Source organism: Neomonachus schauinslandi, chromosome 4 (assembly GCF_002201575.2).
Source record: "Neomonachus schauinslandi chromosome 4, ASM220157v2, whole genome shotgun sequence".
Taxonomy (NCBI): domain Eukaryota; kingdom Metazoa; phylum Chordata; class Mammalia; order Carnivora; family Phocidae; genus Neomonachus; species Neomonachus schauinslandi.
In genome coordinates, this window is record NC_058406.1 from 168610323 (window position 1) to 168634903 (window position 24581).

At 41.9% G+C, this 24581-nt stretch overlaps 1 protein-coding gene across 4 annotated transcripts in view; it reads left to right on the plus strand.

Moving 5' to 3' along the window:
* COL14A1 (collagen type XIV alpha 1 chain) overlaps positions 1 to 24581 on the plus strand; it is a 211633-nt gene that overhangs the window by 167537 nt on the left and 19515 nt on the right. For all 4 annotated transcript variants that reach the window (XM_021688762.1, XM_021688763.1, XM_021688765.1 and 1 more), the window contains 5 exons: positions 8457 to 8510; positions 8967 to 9038; positions 17666 to 17701; positions 18712 to 18778; positions 21615 to 21803. In XM_021688762.1, coding sequence (XP_021544437.1) covers positions 8457 to 8510; positions 8967 to 9038; positions 17666 to 17701; positions 18712 to 18778; positions 21615 to 21803 — 418 coding nt within the window. The remainder of the gene's footprint in view (positions 1 to 8456; positions 8511 to 8966; positions 9039 to 17665; positions 17702 to 18711; positions 18779 to 21614; positions 21804 to 24581) is intronic.

Consider the following 24581-nt stretch of genomic DNA (forward strand, 5'->3'; position numbering starts at 1 on the left):
GTTCTGAGGTTCACTTACGTCCAAGACCTCGAGCTTTCTGTCAAACGCTCCAAATAGAAACTGTAAAAATTATTTTTATTTTCCAATTCTTAATATGGTTAGATAAAAAAGGCAGAGAGACAAGAAATAAAAATGACAAGGAGGGGCGCCTGGGTGGCTCAGTCGGTTAAGCGGCTGCCTTCGGCTCAGGTCATGATCCTGGAGTCCCTGGATCGAGTCCCGCATCGGGCTCCCTGCTCGGCAGGGAGTTTGCTTCTCCCTCTAACCCTACCCCCTCTTGCACTCTCTCTCTCACTCTCTCTCTCTCTAATAAATAAATTTTAAAAATCTTTAAAAAAAAATGACAAGGAGATAGATCTTTTATGGCACCTGGAAGATAGTAATTCCTCCATTGTACGGAGGGTATTCATTTTTAAATTCCAAGTAAACTGAATTTGGAATGCTTCCTTTGCCCCAGGTTACTGTTCCCTACATTTTCATGCCATAACCACAGCCTCCCTTTCTCAGCTGTAAAAGATGAAATAGTAAAAAAAAAAAAAAAATCTGCATATGAATTCTGCTGAACTTGCAAAGTTATGAGAAGCAGGATGGGCCAGTGGTGAATATGATAGATTTGGGCTGTTAGCCAGGCCTGAGTTTGAACCCTTACCACAATGACATTGGACCAGTTACTTACTATTTCCAAGCCTCACTTTACTCATCTGTGAAGTAGAAAAAATACTTGACTCTGTAGAGTTGCTGTGGGAATTAATTCATATAAAGAATTTCTATATAGAAAATTAGTTTTAGCTAGTCTTAGTACACTGTTTTCAATGTAAACCTACTAAGTCAGGACAGTATAATATTTTATAATGCCTGTGCTTGATGTATTAAGATGGCTTAGAAGATTTTAAACTATAAAAAAAAAGAGTCTGAAGAAAAAACAAGTGGTTTGTTGCTGTTGTTTAACTTTCTTGGATTCCATGCTGAAAGGACACTTGGAACATGCTTCCTTTTGATGTGGGTTCAATGTATACAAAGACCATTTTTGTGATGAATGTCCCATTTCATCGAAGTGAGTTGGACTTAAAATATCCTTGAGAAATGGAACTTGAGTCAGTTATCTGGATTTAATTCCTGTCATAAATGTTAAGCGATGATGAGAGATTCATCTAAAGAATATTTTGTTAAATACGAAGATTCAAGATAATATTCCCCTTGAGGATCTTCCTCATTCAGAAGAGGAAATGTAAAAAGCCAGCACAAAGCTAGTGGAGAGGATGATTTGATTTTCTTTCATGTGAATCTAGATGGGTTTTTATAAATCAACCACAGTGATGATAGTATATGCAGTTGGAACTTCACAGCTTATTTGAATGAAAATAGCAGGCATCACTATTACTAATTATTGACTAAGTGCAGGTGCTTTACGATGTTATGTTCTATAAACCTCAGAATAACCACAAATGCCAGGCACTGTTAATCCATTTTACAGATGAAGAATCTGAAGCTTAAAAAAAATGGAAGCACTTGAACAATGCCATTCAGCTAGGAAGTGTTGGAGCCAGGATTATAATCCATCTCTCTGCCTCCAACACTGAGCTCTTTCTTTCCACAAAATTCTGTCTCATAAAGGTCACTGGGAGATTTTGCTCATGTAGGAAAGTCTTCCATTCGAGATATTTAATTAAACAGGACAGAAGATACCTCGTCTAGAATTTCGGGGCTGGAAGAACCCAGTTTGGGCTTTCTTGCTGAAGTCGAAGTTGATAATCCATGCCTAGGAATATGTTTCGATTACTTTTCACGTTTATTTGCATGGTGGCACATCTGGGCACACTTGAGAACAGTTCCTTGGGGAATTTGTCGTACGTTATAACCAGTTTGCAGATACTCCTGTTGGAGCATAGGGTGCAGGTGATATCTGCCTTGCACTCCGGTTCCAGTGCTGTCCTTCAGGGTCAGGCCAGAGGCTTTGTATTTGCAAACCAGCACTTCCTCAACGTAAGGGATCAGGTCGTTTCAAGTTTTGCTGTATTTTTAAACAACCGATTCCTGGGCTGCGACCTCAGAGATTCAAATACACAAGGTCTTGGGTATGACTTTGGAATTTATCGTTTTAAAAAGCTTAATGGTTCTGATAATCAGCTAGGTGTTAGAATCACTGGATGGTACAGTGGGTTAGGCCTACTGTATGTCTAAATAATTGCACAGAATTTTCCTGCTGTTTCAGTTCACCCAAGTCATCCCTTCAGGTTACTAAAAATTAGTTTGCATTTCTCTCTATCTATACATTTAAATTATATATGTAATATATGCATATGTGAACATATTAAGAAGTGTGTTGTGCATATGTATGTAAATATGTGCACATGTTTATATATATATTTATACGCACACATGGGTACTGTGTGTGTGTGTCTGAAAATTCCCCAGGGTGGCTCAACATGGTACCACACATAAGGACTGATCTTGGATGTCTAGGCTGGGCCAGTATTTACAGGGTCTGTGGCTTTTTGGGGCCTGGCTCTTAATCTGGTGGTTGGTCTTAATCCTTTGCCTTCCTTCTTACGGCTGACCGCCATGCTGGTATGTCTGCTGGTGCTCACAGCAGTCCGGACCCATGCCACGGGTAGAAATCATGCAGCAGGAGTTTCTTCGAGTGTTTCTCTAACCCTCACTGCTTGGGTTTGCTTCCTCTAAACAAACTCAGCGGATGCCAGCTATTGACAGATCTCACTATACCTGAGAGTGTGGTGTAAGTCAGAGGACCTTAGCCATTGGCATGTTCCAGAATCTTAGGGTTAATATCTGTGACTCACCATTCCAGGCTTCAAAAAAGGCATGGGTGGTGTGTATCAGGATTGAGTCACGAGTTCTGAGTGCTATGTGATAGCCACATAAACATAAATATTCTAACTTCTGACTTTAATTTTAATTACGACATTCTTTGTGGGCACATCGGTTTCAGCCTTTAAATGCCATAGACAGAGAACTTAGAAACTACAAAGTTTTTAAGACCCTACAGGAAATGCCTGCCACCTCAATACATACATATATATATGCTCCAGGGCAGGGCAAGGGAAACTGCAAAATGGACATTAAAGAATGGTTAATTAAATGTCTATAAAACAGTACACTTTGCCAGTTTCAGCCATAGGTAAATTTAGTATTCATTCAAATATCAGTGATTTTAAAAGCAAATGTTAGGGCTGATTTCCCTTTGCTGATAAATCATAGCCAACCATAACTTAGTAACTTGCTCATAGCCATCTCTTTTCAAAAACAAATTGTAAAAATCCTTTCAAGTTTTTAGAGCAAAACTTATTTTTGATGTGGGCTGTGGGTGCATATTAATATTTTGAGGTGGGAATCTCAGAAAAAGAAAAATGCCTGGAGCTATTCATGTTATAAAGCATGCCTGTTTGTGGGTGGCTGACTTCAAGCACTTGAAAACTGTATTTGTCGGCTTAAGTGAATGTCTACATTATGCTTATCACTTAATCTTCTATTCCCTGCTATTCGTTCTTTGTTGCTTACTTAGGGTTTCCACTTTTTATGAGGGTGCTTAATCCACAAACACATCTTCTCAGATTGGTTAGTTAATATGAAATGGAAAATTTATAGATATAGAAATGTCCTGGGAAATGAAACACATTTTTAGCTGATAAGGGTTGAAGACCATTCATTCAGTGAGCTTTGATTAAAATTAAGCTGAGGGGTGCCTGGGTGGCTCAGTCGTTAGGCGTCTGCCTTCGGCTCAGGTCATGATCCCAGGGTCCTGGGATCGAGCCCCGCATCGGGCTCCCTGCTCCGCGGGAAGCCTGCTTCTCCTTCTCCCACTCCCCCTGCTTGTGTTCCCTCTCTCGCTGTGTCTCTCTCTGTCAAATAAATAAACAAAATCTTTAAAAAAAAAAAATTAAGCTGAATCACAATGCTAGAATTTGCCATTTATTTCACCTATAACATGCAGACATTTTACAGAGTTTTTCTTTTCACCAAGTTTATTGCTTTTGTATAAAAATCCGCTGCCCTCACTCCTCACCCTGAGGTGAAGAGGTGTGAAGGGGGACCTGAGCCCTGGTTAAACGTTGCCCAGCTTGCAAGGATGGGCTATAACATGGGGCACAGTGGCCCATGAGCAGGGAGACTCATGTGATGGCCCAGTCATCCTGGGTCCCCTGATTTAAACATCTCTCCGGTGAAGCCCTCTCTCCCTTCCCATGCCAAGATGAGCTATTCTTCCTACATGTTCTCTTGGAACTCTCTCGTCCATCATCATAGCACTCTGTCATTTTCTTTCAATTATTGGCTTTGCTCAAAACTGTAAACCCCTTGGAAAGACTGTCTTGTTCACCATCAGCTATCCAAATCCTACCAGAACGCACAGTATAGAGTAGCTTTGCAAATACTTTTCTAATGTGACCAATGTGTGTCTTACAACTAAAAATCTTTCAACGGTAAATTTACTTGTGTGATTAAAAAGTTAAAATGTAAAACTCTTTACATGATGAAAAATGTGAAGTTTTTATTTTCTAGGGTTAGGAAGAAACTTTGGGAAAATGGGTTTGATGATGTTTCTAAAATGGTATTAAGAGTAACATCCTCTTAGTTATAACCATGTGGAACAAGTACATTTTAATTTGCAATCAGGGAAACGGGTAACTCACAGTAACTTAAGCATGCCTTTCTTTTTCTTTTATTTAAATTTCAATTAGCCAACACGTAGTACATCATTAGTTTCAGATGTAGTGTTCAATGATTCATCAGTTGCGTAGAACACCCAGTGCTCATCACGTCACGTGCCCTCCTCGGTGCCCATCACCCAGATGCCCCATTCCTCCACCCACCTCCCTTCCAGCAACCTATGGATGCTGACTGCTAACGGTTCAGAATTGGCCCTCCCACAGAGAATTGCCCTTGGAAATGCCACGTTGGCCCCAGTCCATGACTAACTGATATGGGTGAATAAAACCTTACCATAGGTCAACTCTGGGGTGTAACTCACACTCCAGCCCACTCCATGGGATAAGCTGATGGCCAGACTTCAGCAAAAGCCAATTCTCATGCCTCTTTCCCTGCCCTCTACTGCTTCCTTCACTACGTGGCTGGTTTCTCCCAAAAACAGTCCCTCTATAAATCAAAGGCATAGCATCCGGGTCTGCTTCTAGGAAACTACCCTTAAGATACTCACTGAAATGAGATTTCAGCTTCTGAGGGTACATGACTCCTGATGCCTTTCCTCTGTGCTCATGGAGGGCTCAGGAGCAAGGACAGATGACATGGCATTTCTTCCCTGCCCTATATATTTCCAGAATGATTATACCCGAGACTAATACTTATTCAGTCAACATGATGATCAGAGCACTTCTTCCAGGAGCCTCAATTTTGTTCAAATTAAACATTTTGTTAGTACCTATTTTGCACCAGCTATGTGCTAGGAAAATATTAGGAATGGAACAAAGAATAAAACATAATTTCTGCCTTCTCAGCTTCTGGTAGGTAGAAGAACACGAAGTGAACAAGCATCTTGTCTAGTATCCTCTTTTGGTCACACTAAAGCCCTGGCACCTCCACCAAGTTTAGCTCCTGTTATGTAAGAGCATTTCTCTGTCGTCCCTTCCAGATGAGTCACACATGGGGTCTAGAAATCAGGTGAACGCAGAACGGTTCACAAGAACATCCTTTAGTGCCCCGTGGAGGAGAGCCCCGACAGATCACGGCTTTATCATCTCCTTCCACGTGATTGGGAGGGGGGTGTACATGCGTTCTTTCCTGCAGACCTTCCTTGGAATAACGCAGTGTTCTCTTAAGAAAATATGCCATGGCTCGCCTCCCTCTGTAAATCAATTTGCCCTTGGGTTTCGGGGCAGGCCTCGTGCTGCAGTGCTGATTGCTGGGGTGTCGTGTTGGCCATGTGTCGTGTGGGGGCCCACATGGGTGCGTGTGTCCTCCCCATCCACTGCTGGAAGACTTTTAGGGCAGGAAGCCAAAAAACGTCCTTTTTCAAACATCTTCTTAAATTATTGACTATGTACCCAGAGTCCATTTTTTTCTTATGTGAACTTTATTGAGGAAATAATAGATTTTTAAATTCCTTTTGAAAAAATGTTTTTAATTCCTTTTTTTTTTAATGGTAAGGTCTCCTAACTTCTTTTGGCCCCAACTTTCCTCACTTACAACATGAAGGGATTGAACTGGAGGAGTTCTCAGGTCCTGTTCATCTCTCACGTGTTCTGATTTTTTATGGCCTCTTCCCGGACATGTTATATTTATTTATTTTTTTTTTAAAGATTTTATTTATTTATTTGAGAGAGAGAGACTGAGAGAGAGAGCACATGAGAGGGGGGAGGGTCAGAGGGAGAGGCAGACTCCCTGCCGAGCAGGGAGCCCGATGCGGGACTCGATCCTGGGACTCCAGGATCATGACCTGAGCCGAAGGCAGTCGCTTAACCAACTGAGCCACCCAGGCGCCCCCGGACATGTTATATTTAAACAACATGCAAAATGATTTCTTTCAGACTATGTCAGCATTAATTTTTGCTGTTTAGTTAGCAAATCCAAGAAAAGGGGTGTGTGTGTGTGTGTGTGTGTGTGTAACTTAATCTGTATCAGGGTCTATTACTGCAGTCTTCTGACTTTTTTTTTTTTAAGTAAGCTCTATGTCCAACGTGGGGCTTGAACTCATGACCCCAGGATCAAGAGTCACATGCTCTCCTGACTGAGCCAGCTAGGCGCCCCCTGACTTAGTGTATTTTTGACTGAATATCTGAAATGATAAAACAGAAGTGTTAGTAAAAAAAACCCAAACGACTAGCTTGTATATTAGTATAGGATAAATGCTATAACAAACCATCCTAAAATCTCAATGGTTTAATGCAGTAAAATAAAATAAAGTCTGTTGTTGGTTCACAACCTGATGCTGTCAACGGGATAGAGAGAGGAGTGGGGAGGTCTAGTCTCTGCTCTATACGATCATTGAGAAACTTGGGGTCTCTCCATCGTGGGAGACTTTAATCTTCAACACATGGGCTCTGAAGTTGCTGCAAAAGGTGAAAAGAAAGTGGAGGATTACCCACAGGAAATTTTCATAAGCCAGAACTGGAACTGGCCCCTTTCCATTGGCCAGAATTCAGCCCTGTGGCTCCAACATGATTGCTGGAACAGGAGGCTGGGAATTTTGCCTCACACTGTGCCAGGGGCAGAAAAGGAAAATCACAAATATTGGCGAGCTCTAGAATCATCAGCCTTAGCTGGTTTTCAGACTTGCAGTATTGGAGTTGGAGAGCATGCAGGAGAGGGCCTTGCTGCCCAGTGCTGTTCCTACACACTTATGCCACCCCCTCTTCATGCCCCCTTATGTTCCTTTCTCCCCATTCACACACCATTTCCTTTCTTCCAGCCTCATCTTTACTCTTTTATTTGACACCCTGAGGTAGGGAGACATAATGTGAATGTGGATGGGGAGCCGTAAGAAGATGATTTTCATGGACAAGACAAGTGGAAAAACAGCTCACTGGAAAACTGTCACGAGTTTCAGAAAGGGAATTGGGGGAGGCAGCGAGTGAGCAAAGAGGGGTTGGTTTGACTTGGTTTGATTTGGTTTGAGATGGAAGTGGGTTATTCCAAAAAAAAGACAAATCTCAAGACAAAAAGTTCACTTCTCCATGGAGTAGAAGATGATGTTTTGATCCATATTTTACTAACTTCTTATAAAATTCAAATTGAACAACCTCGTTTATATTTTTAACTACTTTGGAAAGACCGGCATCCACAATTAAGAACTACAACCATTTAAGAGTAGCTCATTCCGGCTGTTATATTTTTCACATACATACCCACATTCAATAATTTAGGAAGATATTTTTCAAAAGAACATAATTTGCTTTCTGCCTTAAACTCTTCCAACGTGGAATGGGATGTCAACATCTACTCATTTGTAAGCCGGCGGTGACACACTTTGAACAACAGGAAACCTGCCCCCTGCCCATAGTCTCCTGCAGGCTGCTCCTGAAGAGTTGCAGTTTCAGATCTTGTAGTAATTTGTAATGTAGGTTTCTTTGATAGGTAGTCCTTGCCCCAAACTCTCACTGACCCCAGGTCATGAAAGACTAACTCATCTTTTTGTCTTTTTGTCTGATTAATTACCAAGACTTCATCTCCTTTTTCATTTGCTATGCTTGGTTTAATGAAAAAAAAAAAAAAAAAAAACACTTTCTGGAAACAAGTTCCTGTTTAGTTTGTAAGTGGCATGTCTTAGACCTAAAATTCTTGTGCTGGACAATTTCATAGAGCCAACAGACTCAAAAGTCTTGCCAAGAACAGTTCTCATGAAGCGTTTAAAAGCAGTGAATCCTTAGAAGTCCAGAGGAAGCCACAGGATTTGCCCCCCAAATATTAAATGGGATTAGGCACATCTATTCTGAAAACCATATAAAGCAAATACACAGTTGACACATTGTGTTTCTTTTCTCCAGGGCTTTCCTGGAAAGGATGGATCCTCTGGCCCTCCAGGACCACCAGGGCCAATTGTAAGTATTTCCACAAACTACTAGGATTTAAAGCATTTCATTTCTTTTGAGAAATTTTCTTTTGCTCAACTTTTCACCTGGGCAGCCATTTTTGCTCTAGGGTAACAACTCACTCTTTGGTGCAATGTTCTCCCTACTATATCCATGTGGCTTGATCATTCTATCAGAGCCACTTTGTCCATACGACCCCCTGCATTGATCTAGTTTTTATCGAACATAGGTAAGGCTTGAGTTTGAAAGAACTGCACCTGACTGATAACATGACTACTAAAAAATGTCTCCCCTCCTTTTTTGGTAGTTGGGAACAGGAATGAGCAATGGATCCTGAAGTCTTGGTGTTGAGAGGGAGAGCAGCTATCACTGTGTGTGTTTGTTACTCCTTCTTGAGAGCTGGCTGTCTTCGATGAGAATGTATGAGTACTCACGTTTGCTCCATTTTCCTGTCTCTCTATTTAGGGCATTCCTGGAAACCCTGGAGTCCCAGGGATCACAGGAAGCATGGGACCTCAAGGAGCCCTGGGGCCACCTGTGAGTATTACAGCAGTAGCCAGTCATCTTTCGCTTAATTGTGTGTTTAAATTTACCAGCATCTCTGTTGAACAAAAATGTTTATTCCTTACTGGACTCTGTGGCATCCATAAAGGAAACCAGAGAAACTCCTGGAGGAAAGATTGAGGTCAGGCTGTACATATATCATGGCTAGAGACAAATGACCCCAATAGGGAATAATCAGCTATGATTCTGTTTACATATTATATTTCCATTGTTTGTTATTCTGTATTCGTCTAAGTAAATCCAATGTCATCTTTACAGGGATTGGGCATAAAAGCTATGTGTTAATTAGGCCTGTCTCCTGGGTAAAAAAAAAAAAAAATACAAAGTTGAGAAATTCAAGGATGAGTAAGGATGGGAATAGATTTTTCTTTCTAAGTTCTACAAGAAAGACAGGATTTCCCATCAAACACACACTCACACGTAAGCAAATAAATTTAAGTGAGAGCCAGTGAATGAAACTAATTATCTCCCATTTTTGTGCTTCTCATCTCTTTGGGTGTTCAAGTGTGATCAATGGGAGGGGTAGAGGTAGGATGGGGGAGAAAGAAATGAGCACATCTGGGTTGGCTTCTTCATCTGTAAGTTAAGGTGGTTGCATTAAATGGCCTCCAAAGACAACATCTGTTGTCTTCTGTTACTTTCAAGTTGTTTCTTCTAGGTGTAGGTATTAGTCAGCATTCTGACATTACCTGTGATATACTGAGCCTGTATCCACACACTAAAGTAACTGAGATGTGTAAGTGTATGTATGACTGCAAACAGGTGAAGAATTTGTGGAAGAGTGCAATCTGAAGCGTGAGGGTAGGAGAGGTTAATGAGTGAAATTTCTATGGCTGCCATAACACATTCCTACAGTCTCAGTGGCTCAAAACTACACAAACGTATTAATTTACAGTTCTGCAGGTCAGAAGTCTGACACAGTCTCACTGGGTTAAAATCAAGGTTTGGCATTTCCTTTCTGGAGCTTCTAGGAGAGAATCTATTTCCTTGTCTTCTCTAGCATCCAAAGACTTCCCACATTCCTTGGCTCATGGCCCACTTCCATCTTCAAAGCCAGCAGTGTTTCATCTCTCTGACCATTCTTCAATAATCACATTTCCCTCTGAGCCCAGTCCAGAAAGATTCTTTGCTTTAAGGACCTATATGATTGTATCTGGGCCACTGGGTAATCCTCGATAGTGTCCCTAGATAACCTCGAGATGCTTGACTAAGTCACATTTGCAAAGTCCCTTTTGCCACATAAGGTAATATACTCACAGGTTCTGGGGATGAGGGCATGGACACTCTGGGGGGCGTGCTTTTTCTGCCTACCACAATGAATAAAACATAACAGAAACATCGGTTCTCATTTGGAAAGACCCCTCTCTCCCTCTCGCCACCCAGAGAGCCATATTACTTTTTATTCTCAAAACTCATTTCAATAAAATTTCATCTCAGAGTCCTTTCCCAAGATAGGAACATAAAAAATGCCTCCAGATTTTAGCTAGCATGTCCCTATTTGCACACCCGAATGAATGCTGTCCTCAGCAGTCACTTTACAAAGCAGTATACTCATTCCAAAAACAATGGCCTTGTTCAAAATAGTTTTATATCTCCTCTTTTTAAATCCAGCTAATAATGGGTCACAGAAAAAGATTCTATTACTTTATCTTCACACGTCTTTTTTTTAAATGCACAATGATATTACTGAGAATGGTCATGCACATGGAAACGTACTCTACACTCACACATGTGATCATATGCAAACACGCACGTGCGCGCACGTGCGCGCACACACACACACACTCACTCCTGTCTCTACCATTCTTTTACTGCAAACTTCTCTATGCATTTGGCCCAAGGCTATTTCTCACTAGAAAAGTGATTTGAAAACATCATCTCTGCTACCAGGCTTCGGTCAACTTCCCAAAATGTGCTCCTGGGAGCAAGAGTTCCAGAATATTTCAGCAGGGCTCCAAGAGCAGTGGGGGTGGGGTGGGGAGGGGGCTGGTTAAGGCAGTGTCAGAGACCATGCATACACAACCTGTTTCTCAGAAAGCCATGAGAGATTTTAGGACATCAAAAGTTCTGAGGCCTCCTGAAGTGAAATGAGAAAAAACAAAAGCTGCTTTAATATGATCTAATGTATGTGTACCTGAGCCGCCCTTTTCATTCCTTGCACTCTTGTTGCCGACACCTCCTAGAACTAATTTCCCTTACCCCAAGCTGGGTTGATCCTGAGCCATGAGGAACGGAATGGGAAAGAAGAGCTGGCTGGGAGGTCCTAGGGGGAGAAAATGGGGTGCACGAGGGGTGCAGAACACATTAGGTAAGTAGAACCCCACCCTGCTCATCCACCTGGCGGGTTGTAGCTCTCGAATAGACTCTAAATATGGGGCACACCGAAATGCCAATAAACTTTGTCCCAGAAATAAAGCCCTTGTTAATAGTATTATCTTCAATTATTGTAAATCAACGGGAAAGGGCCCCTTGCTGGTGGCATGAGGGGCCCCGTGGCACTGGCATTTTAATCAGAGACAGGAGCCATGTAGTATATAGGCACCAGGTGGGGTTGTGGGGTTGCCCCCGTCGTAGGCTTTGGGGAGCCTCTCAAAAGCCATCTGTTCTCCAAACTGTCCAGCCCAGACTTCTGAGCGCTCTGGGACGTGAGCAGCCAGAGGCCCGCTGGCCGCCAGTCTGGCGTGACCAGTAAGGCAGGCTCGGCGTCCTGGTGTTAGGGCCTTGACTGATTTCCCATGGATGTCTGTCTAGGAAGGCAGGAGGGAAAGAGACCAAGAAAGACAGACTGCCCCACTGAAGATAGCAACGTGTCTCCTAGGGCGGTGCCGGGAACGTGCGCTTTCCTGTGCTCTGCCCAGCGCACAGCGTGTGTTGGTGCCCCTGCTGCCGTCCTAATTCCTACCTGGAGTTTAAGTCTAGGCTGACAGGCAGGGCCTCGCCTGCAGCGCAGCAGGTGGTGATGAAGCACATGTCAGAAGCGGCCATGCAATACGGGTAGATGGGTCCACTCCAGCATTTAAAGAGCACCGCGTTAGAAGTCAGGATGCCTGGGCGCCTGGGTGGCTCAGTTGGTTGGGCGACTGCCTTCGGCTCAGGTCATGATCCTGGAGTCCTGGGATTGAGTCCCGCATCGGGCTCCCTGCTCTGCGGGGAGTCTTCTTCTCCCTCTGACCCTCCCCCCTCTCATGTGCTCTCTCTCAGTCTCTCTCTCAAATAAATAAATAAAATCTTTAAAAAAAAAAAAAAAGTCAGGATGCCTGTGTTCTAGATGTGGCCCTGCCGTGACCTTACCTAGCTGTGCAGCCACATCCCTCCAGCAACTTATCTAGGCCCTCAGGACGTCAGTTTCCCGATTCATTCATTTAAAACAATGTACTGGGTAGCCACAATATGGACCAGGTACATGGGGGAGAGGGGTTCCTAGGGGTACAAAAGGTGACCAAGATATTTTTCCACATCCATGGCAAATCTAGAGAGAATAATGTTTTTTCTATAAGTAGGGATAATAAAAGGCAGAAAGTGAGAAATGCCTTAAGGGAAAGACAACGAAGTTGCCATGAAAGCCCCATTGAGAGACAGAGAGACAAAGAGGGAGAGACAGAGAGATGCAGAGGGAGAGACAGAGAGGGGGATACCACCTGAGTTGATGGGATGGGGAGAATAGCACCTGAACGAGGCAGCATTTCACTTAGATCTTGAAATGTGGGTGTGATTTCCGCCCACAAAGACAGGAAGATGGCATTGATGGGGATTGCAGTAAGACATAAAGCAAACACAAGGCACCCCATCTTTTATACATTTTAGTATTTTTCAACTCTTTCTCTTACTTCATGGCCACCATCACAGTTTTATTCTGACCCCTCTTCGTTTCTCAGAGTTCATCACAGGAAGCCCTAAGTGGCCCCCATGCTCTCGCCCTGGTCTTATCCATTCCCCAGCTGCTGAGTGATCCTTCCTGTATATCTTTGATGTGTCATTCCCCGGCTTGAATCTCCTCACTGGATCCCTATAACCAGGGGATGGGTCCCAAATATTCAACCAAGTATACATGGCCCTTCATGATGGTCCCTTCCTTTACCTTCCAGCTGACCTCCTACCATCTCTTCGTTTGGAGTTGAGTCACCTAAAATTATGTAGAGCTCCACCAACACACGCCATACCGTTTCACACTTGTTTAGCCTTCGGGACATCCTTCCATTTGTCTGAGCTGTTTTCTCCTCCTTTCTCCAGCTGGTGAGATTCTGGCTAGTCTCTCTTTAAAACTGTGCACTTCATGTGTGAGGCCCCCCTCACCTCCTCAGGCTGAGACCACATCCAGCCCTCCACTGAAACGATCCATTCCTCAAGGGCAGAAATGTCATCATACTTGTACTCATAAGTTTTTGTTCCTAGATTCCAGCTCTGTTTCATAGAGGGCTCTTATAGGTCTTTGTTAAAAGAAAGAAAGAATGAAGTTATGTTTGCGTTCCAGTTAGGCTGATGTGCAGGGGAGTACGAGAAGATTATTCTTAGAAGATTATTTCTCCATGGTCTAACATGGGAGACCTTTAGAGCCAAGCTAGGATGTTTTGATTTATGTTAACAGGTATCTTTAATATGTGGGACTTGGACCACGATGAGATCATTCCTCTTCCCTCAGCATTAAAATTCTGTGAATCTATGAATGTAGCTACTGTAGTTTCTTTTCTTTACATTTCAAGGGTTCCTAAAATTATAGGAAAATGTGCCATTTTTCTTGCCTACATCGACAGGGAATATGTGTTTTCCCTCAAAGCATACTTTGGTGGAGTTATGGACCTTCCTTTGCTCAGGAATTTTTATTTTGTTTTTGTTTTACTTTGCAAAAATCAAAGGAAAGATGTCAGAGACGTTGGAATAAAAAATAACTTCTTGCTGTACAGATATTCTACTAAATGGATCTTTCACTGAGACTGCCTAGCTGTGTCCTGTAGCTACTTAATAACCAGCATCGTGAGGCCGAGTTTGAGGAATTTCAGGTCGGATTAAACACATCCATTCTTATGTACCAGAAGGGGCTGAGGCTGTGTGTTTTTCCTTATCACTTGGGTTCACGCTCTAATTTCTTTTTCTAAGTTTCAAGGAAGCCAATTTAACAAATGATAGCTAGCAATGGAGATGTCAAATAGTGTATTGGTTCAGAAATAAAAATATTTGAGACCAATTGCTTTTAAGAAATGACTCAGGTTAACACCGAGTTCTGAGTTGCTAGGGTTAGATTGGAGGGACTCATGATTGCTTTTTTATTATTGTTTAGCTAGGAAACGGAGTTGAAGATATTGGCTGGCAGAATTGTTGAATAGTGTTCTCATTCACTTTGCTAGAAGCACACTTTGTTGGGGAGATCACGGGCTCTTGAGCCCAGCTGATTGGGTTCCGGTCCCAGAGTTCCCATTTTCTCACTGTGTGATGAGGGGCGAGTGAATCACTTTTCTTATGTATAAAGTGGAAATAACATCTCCTAGGGTTGTTAGAAAGAATGAATTAGATTATTTTATAGGAGTCTTTAAATAATAAGAATTAAATAATGAATTAATCTGATAAGGCTGTGACAGAGTTAAATGGGTTAATACACTAAGAACAATGCTTGGAACATGGTAAAAGCACTTCAGTGTTAAACTGCTTGTATTTACCAATAGCTTCTGAATGTATTAATAATGTAGAATATTTACTTATTTTTGTTTGCTGATTTTTGGGTTTTGTTTTGCATCCAATGCTTGAAAAGCTGGCTCCACTAAAGGTTGATTTCATGATAACATAAGTAGCTCTTTTGTCCAGTTAGACCTACAAGGGGACATTACTGCATTTTTAGGGATTTGGCCACTTGTGGAGCCTAAGACATGAGGAGGATGACACCAGTACATCTCAAAAGAATTGTGAGGCAAGAATGCCTTGTAAATCTTACTTTTGCAAACAGTTTTTATAAAGGAGATTGGTTACTTTTTAACAGAATCAACTCTTGGATACTTTTTAACGGAATCAACTATTGGATACTTTTTACAGAATCAACCCTTTTTACTTGCAGTAAAATTCAGCCATTCATTCATTCATTCATTCACTCATTCATTCGGTTCACGTATCTTTGAGCACTTGCTCTGGCCCAAGCACCGTCCCGGGAACTGGGGAACAGGAGTTTGTGAGCTAGACACAGACTGACTATGGAACTTACACGCTGAGAGTGGTTGTAGTGAGGATATGCTTTCTTTGTAGAGTTGGTGATTCTCCCCTGGCAAGTCCAGCTTTGTATTTTTCATAAATTCTGTTCCATGTGTTACCCCGTTCCAAATAATGACGACATTATGAGATGCTAACACATTATCCTTGTAAGGAACCCCGGAGACCATTTAACTTAATGGCCTGATCTTACAAAGAAGCTCAGAGAGTTTAAGTGGCTTACAGATCCTATCTCATCTGTTTTTCCCCAAAATATTAGTATGAAAAATTTCAAGCAAAATTCAAAGAATTTAGAGTGAACACCTATATACCCAGCACTAAAGTTGTACTATTCTGTGTATGAGTTTGTGTATATTTTTCAATAACGTTCTCTTGGTGTTGTTGATTATTGATCTCATTTGTAGTCTTGAAAAATTATCTTGTGGTACACTAAAAGGTGGATTTATTCTTCTAGTTGAAGTCAGCTAATATTTTTCTTCTCACTTTATTGACAGAACAAAAGGAAGCTCAAGGTCTGAGGAAGTAGACAGCAATCCTAGATTTATAATGACTATTTCAATTTAATATTGGACTTAGTTGAATGTCTGAGTCACTCCGTTATGCGGGAAACAGGCTAGGTGGTTTTAGAAATAGAAAGTAACATAAGTTATGGTTTCCAGTTTTAGAGATCTTACCATCTACACAGAGAGAAGAGAAATCCACAAGTTGACTTGTAGCTAAGTACATTGGACAATAATAAAAAATGCAGTGTCATATAACTTATATTGGAACTAAGTACTGCATTAGAATATTTCTCCTGTTGATATCTAATTTATAAGATTTATGTTTATAAATACTTTAATATTTTTCTCACATTTCAAATGTCTTCGTACCCTGAGTAGATCAGGTCTGTGGGGATGCGAAAGTGTAATTTTGAGGAGTAGAAGTTAGGGAGGTTGGAACTAGATAACAAAAGACTTTGAATTGAAGAACCAACTTTGTCACATGGGTCTAAGAATCGCTGAGTGGTTCTGAATAGAGGAAGAGCTGCTGTCACTCAGTAGTCACTGAGCCCTCTAAGTTGTATGCTGGTAGTGTCTGAGGAAGGACCCGTGGTTATGTGGGGGATGAACTAGAAGCGGGGGGGGGGGGTCGTCTTTAGTTAGAGAAGTCCATTAGAAGGAAGTTTCAAATGCCCTGGTGTAAGACAGTGAGGGTAGCACCTGGGTCATGGAACAGAAGGCTATGAGAGATTGCAGTGCAAGAAAATGTGTGTGTGTTGAATAGACACATGAGATGCAAGGGAAGGGAGGAGAAAAGACAACCAGTGGTGGGCTCAAGCTGCTTGTACCTTCTCTTCCTTTCTCAACTCTGTCTTCAGTGACAGCACATTTGTAGCTTGAAATCAACCATGGTAGATAGATTTATGCCTCTAGTAGCAGCAAACTCTGCAAGTCCGGGCATCTTATTTTTCCAGAAAGCCAATTTACCTGCACACCAATGGTGTGAAACCAGAATTTTGAATTGAGGTGACTGTTAATGGAATAGAGATTCTGGAGAAGATATTTGGTTGGGACTTGTTGAGTTTATTGTAACAACGGGGAACCATCTGACAATGTGGCTAAATTCCATCTGTAAAGGCTATTTGCTATCCTTTCGGTAGAGACATAAAAATGTTGTTCAGTGGATCTATTACATTGCTTCAGAGTTGAAACAAAAAGATGAAATGCTCTGAAGACACATGTTTTGCTTATTAGTATAATTTCATTACAGAAACACTTGAAATCTCCATTATCTTTTCAGTAAAAATTTTTACGGTAATAATACAGTTTCTTACGGCTCAAAGAGTAGCTAAGCCACACAACAAAATAATAATTCAGCTGAGAATTCGTGTTAATATGAGTTCCTGTTATCAGGGAGAATCGGGGAGAAGAACTGTGTGCTGTGATGCAGACAGAAAGCAGAGTTATGGGAATCCACAAATCTCATCTCTTACCTGAACCCTTAGGATGGAAGATCGTTTACTTCCTTTGAGAGATAGTCTTTTAAAAATGGAAACAATTTAGCTATTCAGCAGAGGCTTGTAAAATAAATCATGAAGCATCAGTAGAGTACAATTCACGGAGCGGTGCTTAGGGTGGAAAGATATAAATGACCGATTCGGTGATATGACGTCACAAAGCAGTATTGCTGCATGATCTCAATTTCGTGTGAAAAAATACTGTCTACATATTAAAAGGCTGGGGGAGTAAAATGTTTAAAAGAGTTACTTCTGTTTGCTGTTTGTTTATTCCTGTTGTGTATCGATTTTTGCTGCAGAATCGCTAGAGCTAGGAAAACCATCTTAATAGAATAAGAAAAGATGCACTCTCATTATGGCCAGCTGAAGGCAGTGTTACAAGGAACTTGACAATTTAAATTTTTTACAGGGTATCCCTGGAGCCAAGGGAGAGCGCGGAGAAAGGGTGAGTATCCTCTGGCTCTGTTCACCAGGCCCAGCTTGCTGCACACCTTTCATTGCATAAGGCTGAGACTGGATGACCATCGACTATCGTGACTGTTACTGCCATGACTGTTCATCGCTCTTATTCCGTTCCCTCTCTCCTCCCTCTCCTCAACCCACTGGACTGGGGGCATGTTGTCAGGTGGAAAAACGCCCCGTGGGCTAGAAGTCAGGAGAGCTGGTTTCTAGTTGCCTCTCTGCTACCATTCAGCTGGATGACCTCGGACCCCTTTCTTTAAGGATAAAATGGAGAGAATCAAACTCCGCTAACTCCAAAGTGGATCTGATGACAGAATTATATAATGGACGTAAAAAGGCTTCAGAAAAATAAAAACTCTATGCAAATGCCAAGTAGTAGAAAGGGGCTTGTGTTTTCTCTGATGGGCGGACATTGGCAGCCAATGGCAGACGCAGAGTCAAGGAACTGGCTGGGGAACTTAAATCAGTTTATTTCCAGGACCTTCTCTCTCTTTTGAGAAATTATGCAGCTGCTCATATAATTGTGCTGTCGCCTGTAGTAGAAACAACCGTGATTTTGGGCTCATCCAGTCACCTCTGTGAACCCTTGGGCAACGTGTTTAACTCTGTTCATTTATCAAATGGGTTTAACATTTTTCCTTGGAGTTGGTGCTAATATGAAATAAGCCACTGCCTGAGAAAATGTTATCGTTTATAAGCTCTAAAGAGCCAAAATGAGGTATTCAAAGTATATGGGTTTGTGTCAAAACTATGAAATTCTTTTAGAATCTGGGACCAGAAATACTTGATTTGTCATTTAATGAAGGTTCCCAGGAGCGTTGCACCATGAATGTCAAATTACTTCCTCCTTCTCTGCACCGTGGGGGCCAATCCTATCTGGTGTGGGAGCCAACGAGGTGGGAGCAGGGGGTTGAGTCAGATCTGCATGCCGGAAGTCTGGCCACGGGGCTGGGCTTGTGGCCGAGACTCAGAGGATGCTTTCTTCTCACGCAGGGGGACCTGCAGTCTCAAGCCATGGTGCGGGCAGTGGCACGTCAGGTGTGCGAACAGCTCATCCAGAGTAAGTGCATTACGGTTCCAATGTCGTTCTCTGTTCCTTGTCCCAATGGGGATCTGCCTTGCCCAGAAGTTAGTGACTCAGGAAAACACCGCGAAAACTTTGTCTTGGTGCAGAAAGGTAAGCTTTACAGATGGTCATAACTATCCCCGGTAAGAGGTCATTACAGATCACCCTCGAGTCCTGTATCCATGTCACAGACACCAGCTGCCTCTGTGGCATCTGTCCAAGAGCCTTCCTTTGGCCCACATAGATATAACTTAGCTGCCCAGATCAGATCTTTTATTCTTTCCTTGTCTTCAAATGGATAGATTTTTTTTTTTTTCTCAAGTACTCAGCACTTGAAAGTTGTCAGACTAAGGAATCAGAAGCTGCTTTCAAAAAGATGATCCATAGTGTTGATTTCTATCAACTCACTAGATTTAAATCAATACCTGCTTTTTTTTATCCTTTTGGTTAGGCCAAGGTCCTTGACTTCATTCTTCTTTTTTGTAAATTTAAATTCAATTAGCTAATACATTGTACATCATTACTTTCAGATGTAGTGTCCCATGTCTTCATTTTAAACTTGAACTTTCCAGCAACACGGTATTCCAGTTACTTGTTTGTGTTCATTCACTTGCGTACCCACCCATTTTGCGTTTCCCCCAGGCCCACTGACATTTTGTCTCAGTAATCTAACCAGAGGGTTACTAGTATGGGCCCTTTGCCAATAATTTGCTCAATTCCAGAAAGATCTAAGGCCAGGTAGAGATGAAATAGTCAAACCCAGCCATCCCTGGCCTAGCTCTGTAGTCAAGTCTCCTACTCTGGTAGCACACCACTCCACCTTCATTACCTGAGTGGCTGTCTTAGCTTTGGAAGGTTACATTTTTTTAACCCAGGAATGTCTGGGAGTCCCATAAGTGTCCAAGAAGGCATAATGGCTAGTTCCTAAATCCCATTTGTAGTAGATAAACCCAGATCTCATCTTTGGGAAGGCATCAAGTGAAGGTGCCACATCAGCTTGGGAGAGTTTTCATTAAGACATTAATTGTGCAAACCATGTACAAAGCTGTCATCTTCAGACATAACAGTAATGCTCCCTATATTTTAACTTTATTTCATTTATATTATATTGCCCAAATTAAATGTGTATATCTGAGAGAATTGACCAGTTTTAAATGAAACTATTTAAGTTTATTGCCAAAGCAAGATCTTTAAAAACACAATAAATTATAAAAGTTAAATTGAACATTATAAAAGCTAAATTGAACATTGAACAATAAATTATAAAAGCTAAATTGAACATTGAATACGTCTAAAGCTAACCGGTACCTTGGATTATTTTGTAGGTTTCTCATTTCAAGTATACAGTGTAAATGAGCAAGGAATTATTTTAAGGAAGCCTAGGGGTTAAATCCAGGTAGGACTCACTGACCACAGTATGTGGGAGATTTCACAATAGTTGCTGTCATATTCCACTATAGAATAAAAATCTCATATAAATATATGATCATTTAAGACATGCCCTAAAAATTGAGAGTTCAAAATTGCATCTTTCCCCTTCAGGAATTCTCAGATTCTTGTGAATGACTTCGAGGAAATGGAAGCCAGCAGGGAGTGATGCAAGAAAGCTGAAAGAAGCCTGTAGAATAGGGAGGCCCTGTCTGTGGATGCAGCTGGGAGAGAAGAAATAGAAAAGATTGCACACAACTTTATGAGCAAGACCCAACCCACCCAGGGGCTGTTGCTGGCACCTCAGCCACCTTCCCACGTGCTACTTCAGGTTCCTCTGGGCTCCTTATTCCATTGCTTAGGTTTCTCCTCAGAACTTGATTCATCAGTTAGCATATAATTCCTCACATGCTCAGTTATCCAGATTTTAGTCCAGAGCTGATCAGAAGAATTACTCTAGGAAAGGTGACATGGGAAACTGTGTGAGTGATGATAGCCAGAGACATGATAAAGGAAGAACCTGGAAAAGCAGATGTGGAAATGTCGACCCCACTCGGACAATCGTGGACATGCCTACAGATGGCCTCCAAGTCATCAGTTGCGGTCATGGTCCTATGCTTAAGAAGGCATTGAATATATTTTAGAAATAATCCCTCTAGAATGGTTACTATTCTTTATTTAGATCTGTATGTTAGAAAAGGGATAGGTTTTCATCTAGAAAATTCACTAATGTGGGAAAATCTTATCTTCTGATGTTGCCAGAAAACCGAGGTGTTATGATATCAAGCACTTTACCAATGTATACTTCTGATTATTAAAATATGTTCTTCCAGGCATAACTGAGTTAAGGGATTATAGGAGGGAGAGCCAGATTTAAAACAAAATAAATAAAGCTAGTGGGAGTATCTGCAGCTGGGACCCAAGTAAAGGTTCCTGCAAAAAGGCTTGGCAACGAAGAGTCAGATTGAAACAAAACACTTGTCTGGGGGTTTCTGAGCAAGAGGGTGGAGCAGGCTTTGTGGGTTGGAAAAAAGACAAGTAAGTTGGGAAGAGGGGTGTTGCTAGAGAGAAGGGGCAGCTGGGTGAGGGTTTAGGGGTCACATAAATGTTGGGGGCAAAAACCAAATTTATGACTTCTGCCCATGATGTTTACTGAGGTGCTGATGTGAGCTGTGGAATTCCAAACACTTGAGATGCACCTTGAATACGGTCCAGCTGTTAATATCATCCAAAGTAAAATGTCATCATTTTTAAGTTGGAAATCAACATATTTCAGAGAGTGTGCTTTTCCTCTTGTGGTTGTCGAATGGAATGGTTCAGAGCCTTGACCGATAATACCGCTGGTCTTCCCTTTCTGCGTGTGACAGTTCACTGAAGGATGTCTCTGCCCTTTGTGTCTCAGGTCACATGGCCAGGTACACAGCCATCCTCAACCAGATTCCCAGCCAGTCCTCATCAGTCCGGACCGTCCAGGGGCCTCCTGGGGAGCCTGGCAGACCAGGGTCACCTGGAAACCCTGGTGAACAAGGACCCCCAGGGACCCCAGGCTTCCCCGGAAATGCAGGCATGCCAGGGACCCCTGGAGAACGAGGTAAGCTGAGCCACCTCTCCCACTGGAACACCACTGAGGTGTGTGCAGTGAAGCATGGTGTAAAACGTGCTTATACAATGATGATGTCCAAAATAATGAATGTTCATTACCACCACCCCATCTCTTCCCCAGCTTACTTATTTTTCCCCAAGATTCCCCAGTGAGTAAGTTGAGTAATCTACAAAGTATTTCATCAAGAGCCATATCTACTCATGTGAAAAAGGAGGATTAGGACCCCCAACTCACCTCTCAGAGGCTTTTGAGCTAATGAAAGAAAGGTGTCCCCTCTAGATGGAGGAATTAAGAACAGGTGCCCTTTCCACGTGGAAGAATTAGAAAATGATGCCCTCCTCTGGACAGATGTGGCATCACACATATGTCATGGTAAGCTGAGAGCTCACTTCCGAGGTCAGATGCTTTTTTTATGCAGTGCCCACAGTGGGCAACAGTTGGTGGCAGCCCTCAGGTGAGTCATGCGTCCTATCGACAAATGATTTACATATGCCTATGTAGACCATGCCAGCTATAAACTTCAAGTGAAAATACTGGTTGTGGTTCATCTTCCTATAATATAAGGCAGCATTTTATTTATTAGTTTCACGGGCCAATGTTTTGTCTTTTCTACCAAAGTTTCTTGAAAACAGAAATCCCATTTAGCCTTTTCTGTTTTCCCCTACAGGTCTTAGCAGTGTTGTATAATACAATAATAAGATTTTGATTGAATTTCATTCAGTTCTATAATTGACCTAGATCTCCCCCTCTAGATTAAAGAGATGTGGGAAATTAGGGTTACATATGAACTACAAAGAAAGTGATGGGAAATAAGACAACTGATTAAAAGTATTTTCTAAGACACCATGTTCTAGAATGTAGATCTGGGGAAAAGCTGTTACCTATTTGCCATGTGAATCCTGTTACTTTTGTGAGCTGGGTAGGATATGTTCCTTTTATCACATTGGAGATGTGACATGCAGATTCCAAAGTTAGTACTTCATGTTCATTCTTGATCTGTGCCAACAGGGCTTTCTGCCTCTGTGCTTTCATATGCCTTGTTCCCCGCTTTGGAAATGTCCTTTGCTTTCCCTATCTTAGGTGTGTTCTTACTCTTAGTGCAAGGCTCAGCTGCACTTCTCTTTCAGGAATGACATTTTCATTGATTGCCCCAGACCACACAGTGGCTCCATCCCCAGGACCCCTGATGCACTGTCTTTCCCATGCATTTTAGCACTCATCAGGGGGAGGTGAACAGCTCGATTGCCAAGAGCAGCATCAGTTCTGAACCGCATTGCACATGATAGGTCCTCCCTCAGTAGTTGTTGCTCTCTTAGCAACCCAGTCCTGGTTTTCCTTTCTGAAGGTTTTTCCCGTGCCAGGACATGAAATCAGCTGATGTAGAGAAAGGCATGTCTCCCTCACAGCACTCGGAAGATCTGGCAGCCGGGCATCCTCTGATGGTGTTGGTGATGGATCACCTGTGACACGGGGGGCACAGGGCCAGTGCCTGAGTCACTCTCAGCAAGTCACAAGTTGTGTTTGTTTTTTTTTGGAAGTCCTATTCTTGTTCTTGCCAGACTGAGTCTTCCCTGCTCCTCAAGAGGAATTGAATGCTTCGACCATAGGAAAATCTTCCAGGAATTCTCAAACAATGGCCCAGACAGCCTTTGAAATATGAATTTCCATGATATAATTTTCTGACCTACATATGTCGATACACATGTATCCCTAAAGAGTGTAGTAGACAAAGCAAAATCCTGTCCTGCAAATACACGGAGAGTGACAGTGTGACAGAAAGTGAGACATGCCCTCTGAACATGAGGGAAAGTGATTTTTAGATGATCGCCAATGGATGGTCATGGTTTTGCATTTAAGGTCAGGGTTTATAGGTCAAGGCTCAAGGGATTTTCATTCCTAGCAAAGTATTTCAATCCTGTTGCAGTTGGCATTTGTTGCTGCAAGGAAGACAGTGATTTTTTGTTTGTTTGTTTGATCTTGTGGTCCAAATACCCAGGAAGTATTGAGAGAGAGAAATATCTACGTTTCCACTAAATCAAACAATAGCATTTTAAAACTGAAGACACTTCAGCCATCTTTTCTCTTCACCCTCATTTTGTGTAAAAGAGAGCATATGAAGATAATGAGGCCCAAAGAGTCTTGAAATCAGCCAATGTTAGGACTAGAAATAAAAACCAGAGGTTGTGGGGTTGTTGTTGCTATATAAAATACGATTATCACGATGCTCTCTATATAATATAACTTTGAAAGGACATTATATTGTAGTAAGTAAAAATAAGTATTATTACTCAAGAGTGTATTTAGACAAATGCTAAACTACAAAAGCAAGGCAAAAAGAAATATGGTGTTGAGTACTCTGGCCTAGCATTTAAGTGAACCTCACTTTCTTGGGGTTTTCTATGTGTCTCACATGAGTCTTCCTAAAAGAAATTCACCACTCCATTGACTTGGCGAATTTTTCATAGGAAGTGCTCCATCTGGTTTCCCTATTATAATTTTTCAAAAATTTTTACAGTAAGCTCTCTGCCCCAGAGGGCTTGAACTCAACCCTGAGATCGAGGGTTGCGTGCTCCACTGACTGAGCGAGCCAGCCACCCCTAATTTTTCAAGTTTTTTGAACTCTTTTACAGAGGATGTACAGTAAGAAATACATTTTGCATCACGATGTAGTATGCAAGTCCATGTGTATGCATGCAAACTTGTATGACTGAGGCAAAAAGAAATACTACTGATCCTTACTATGGTTTCCTGTTTTCCTCCATTAAA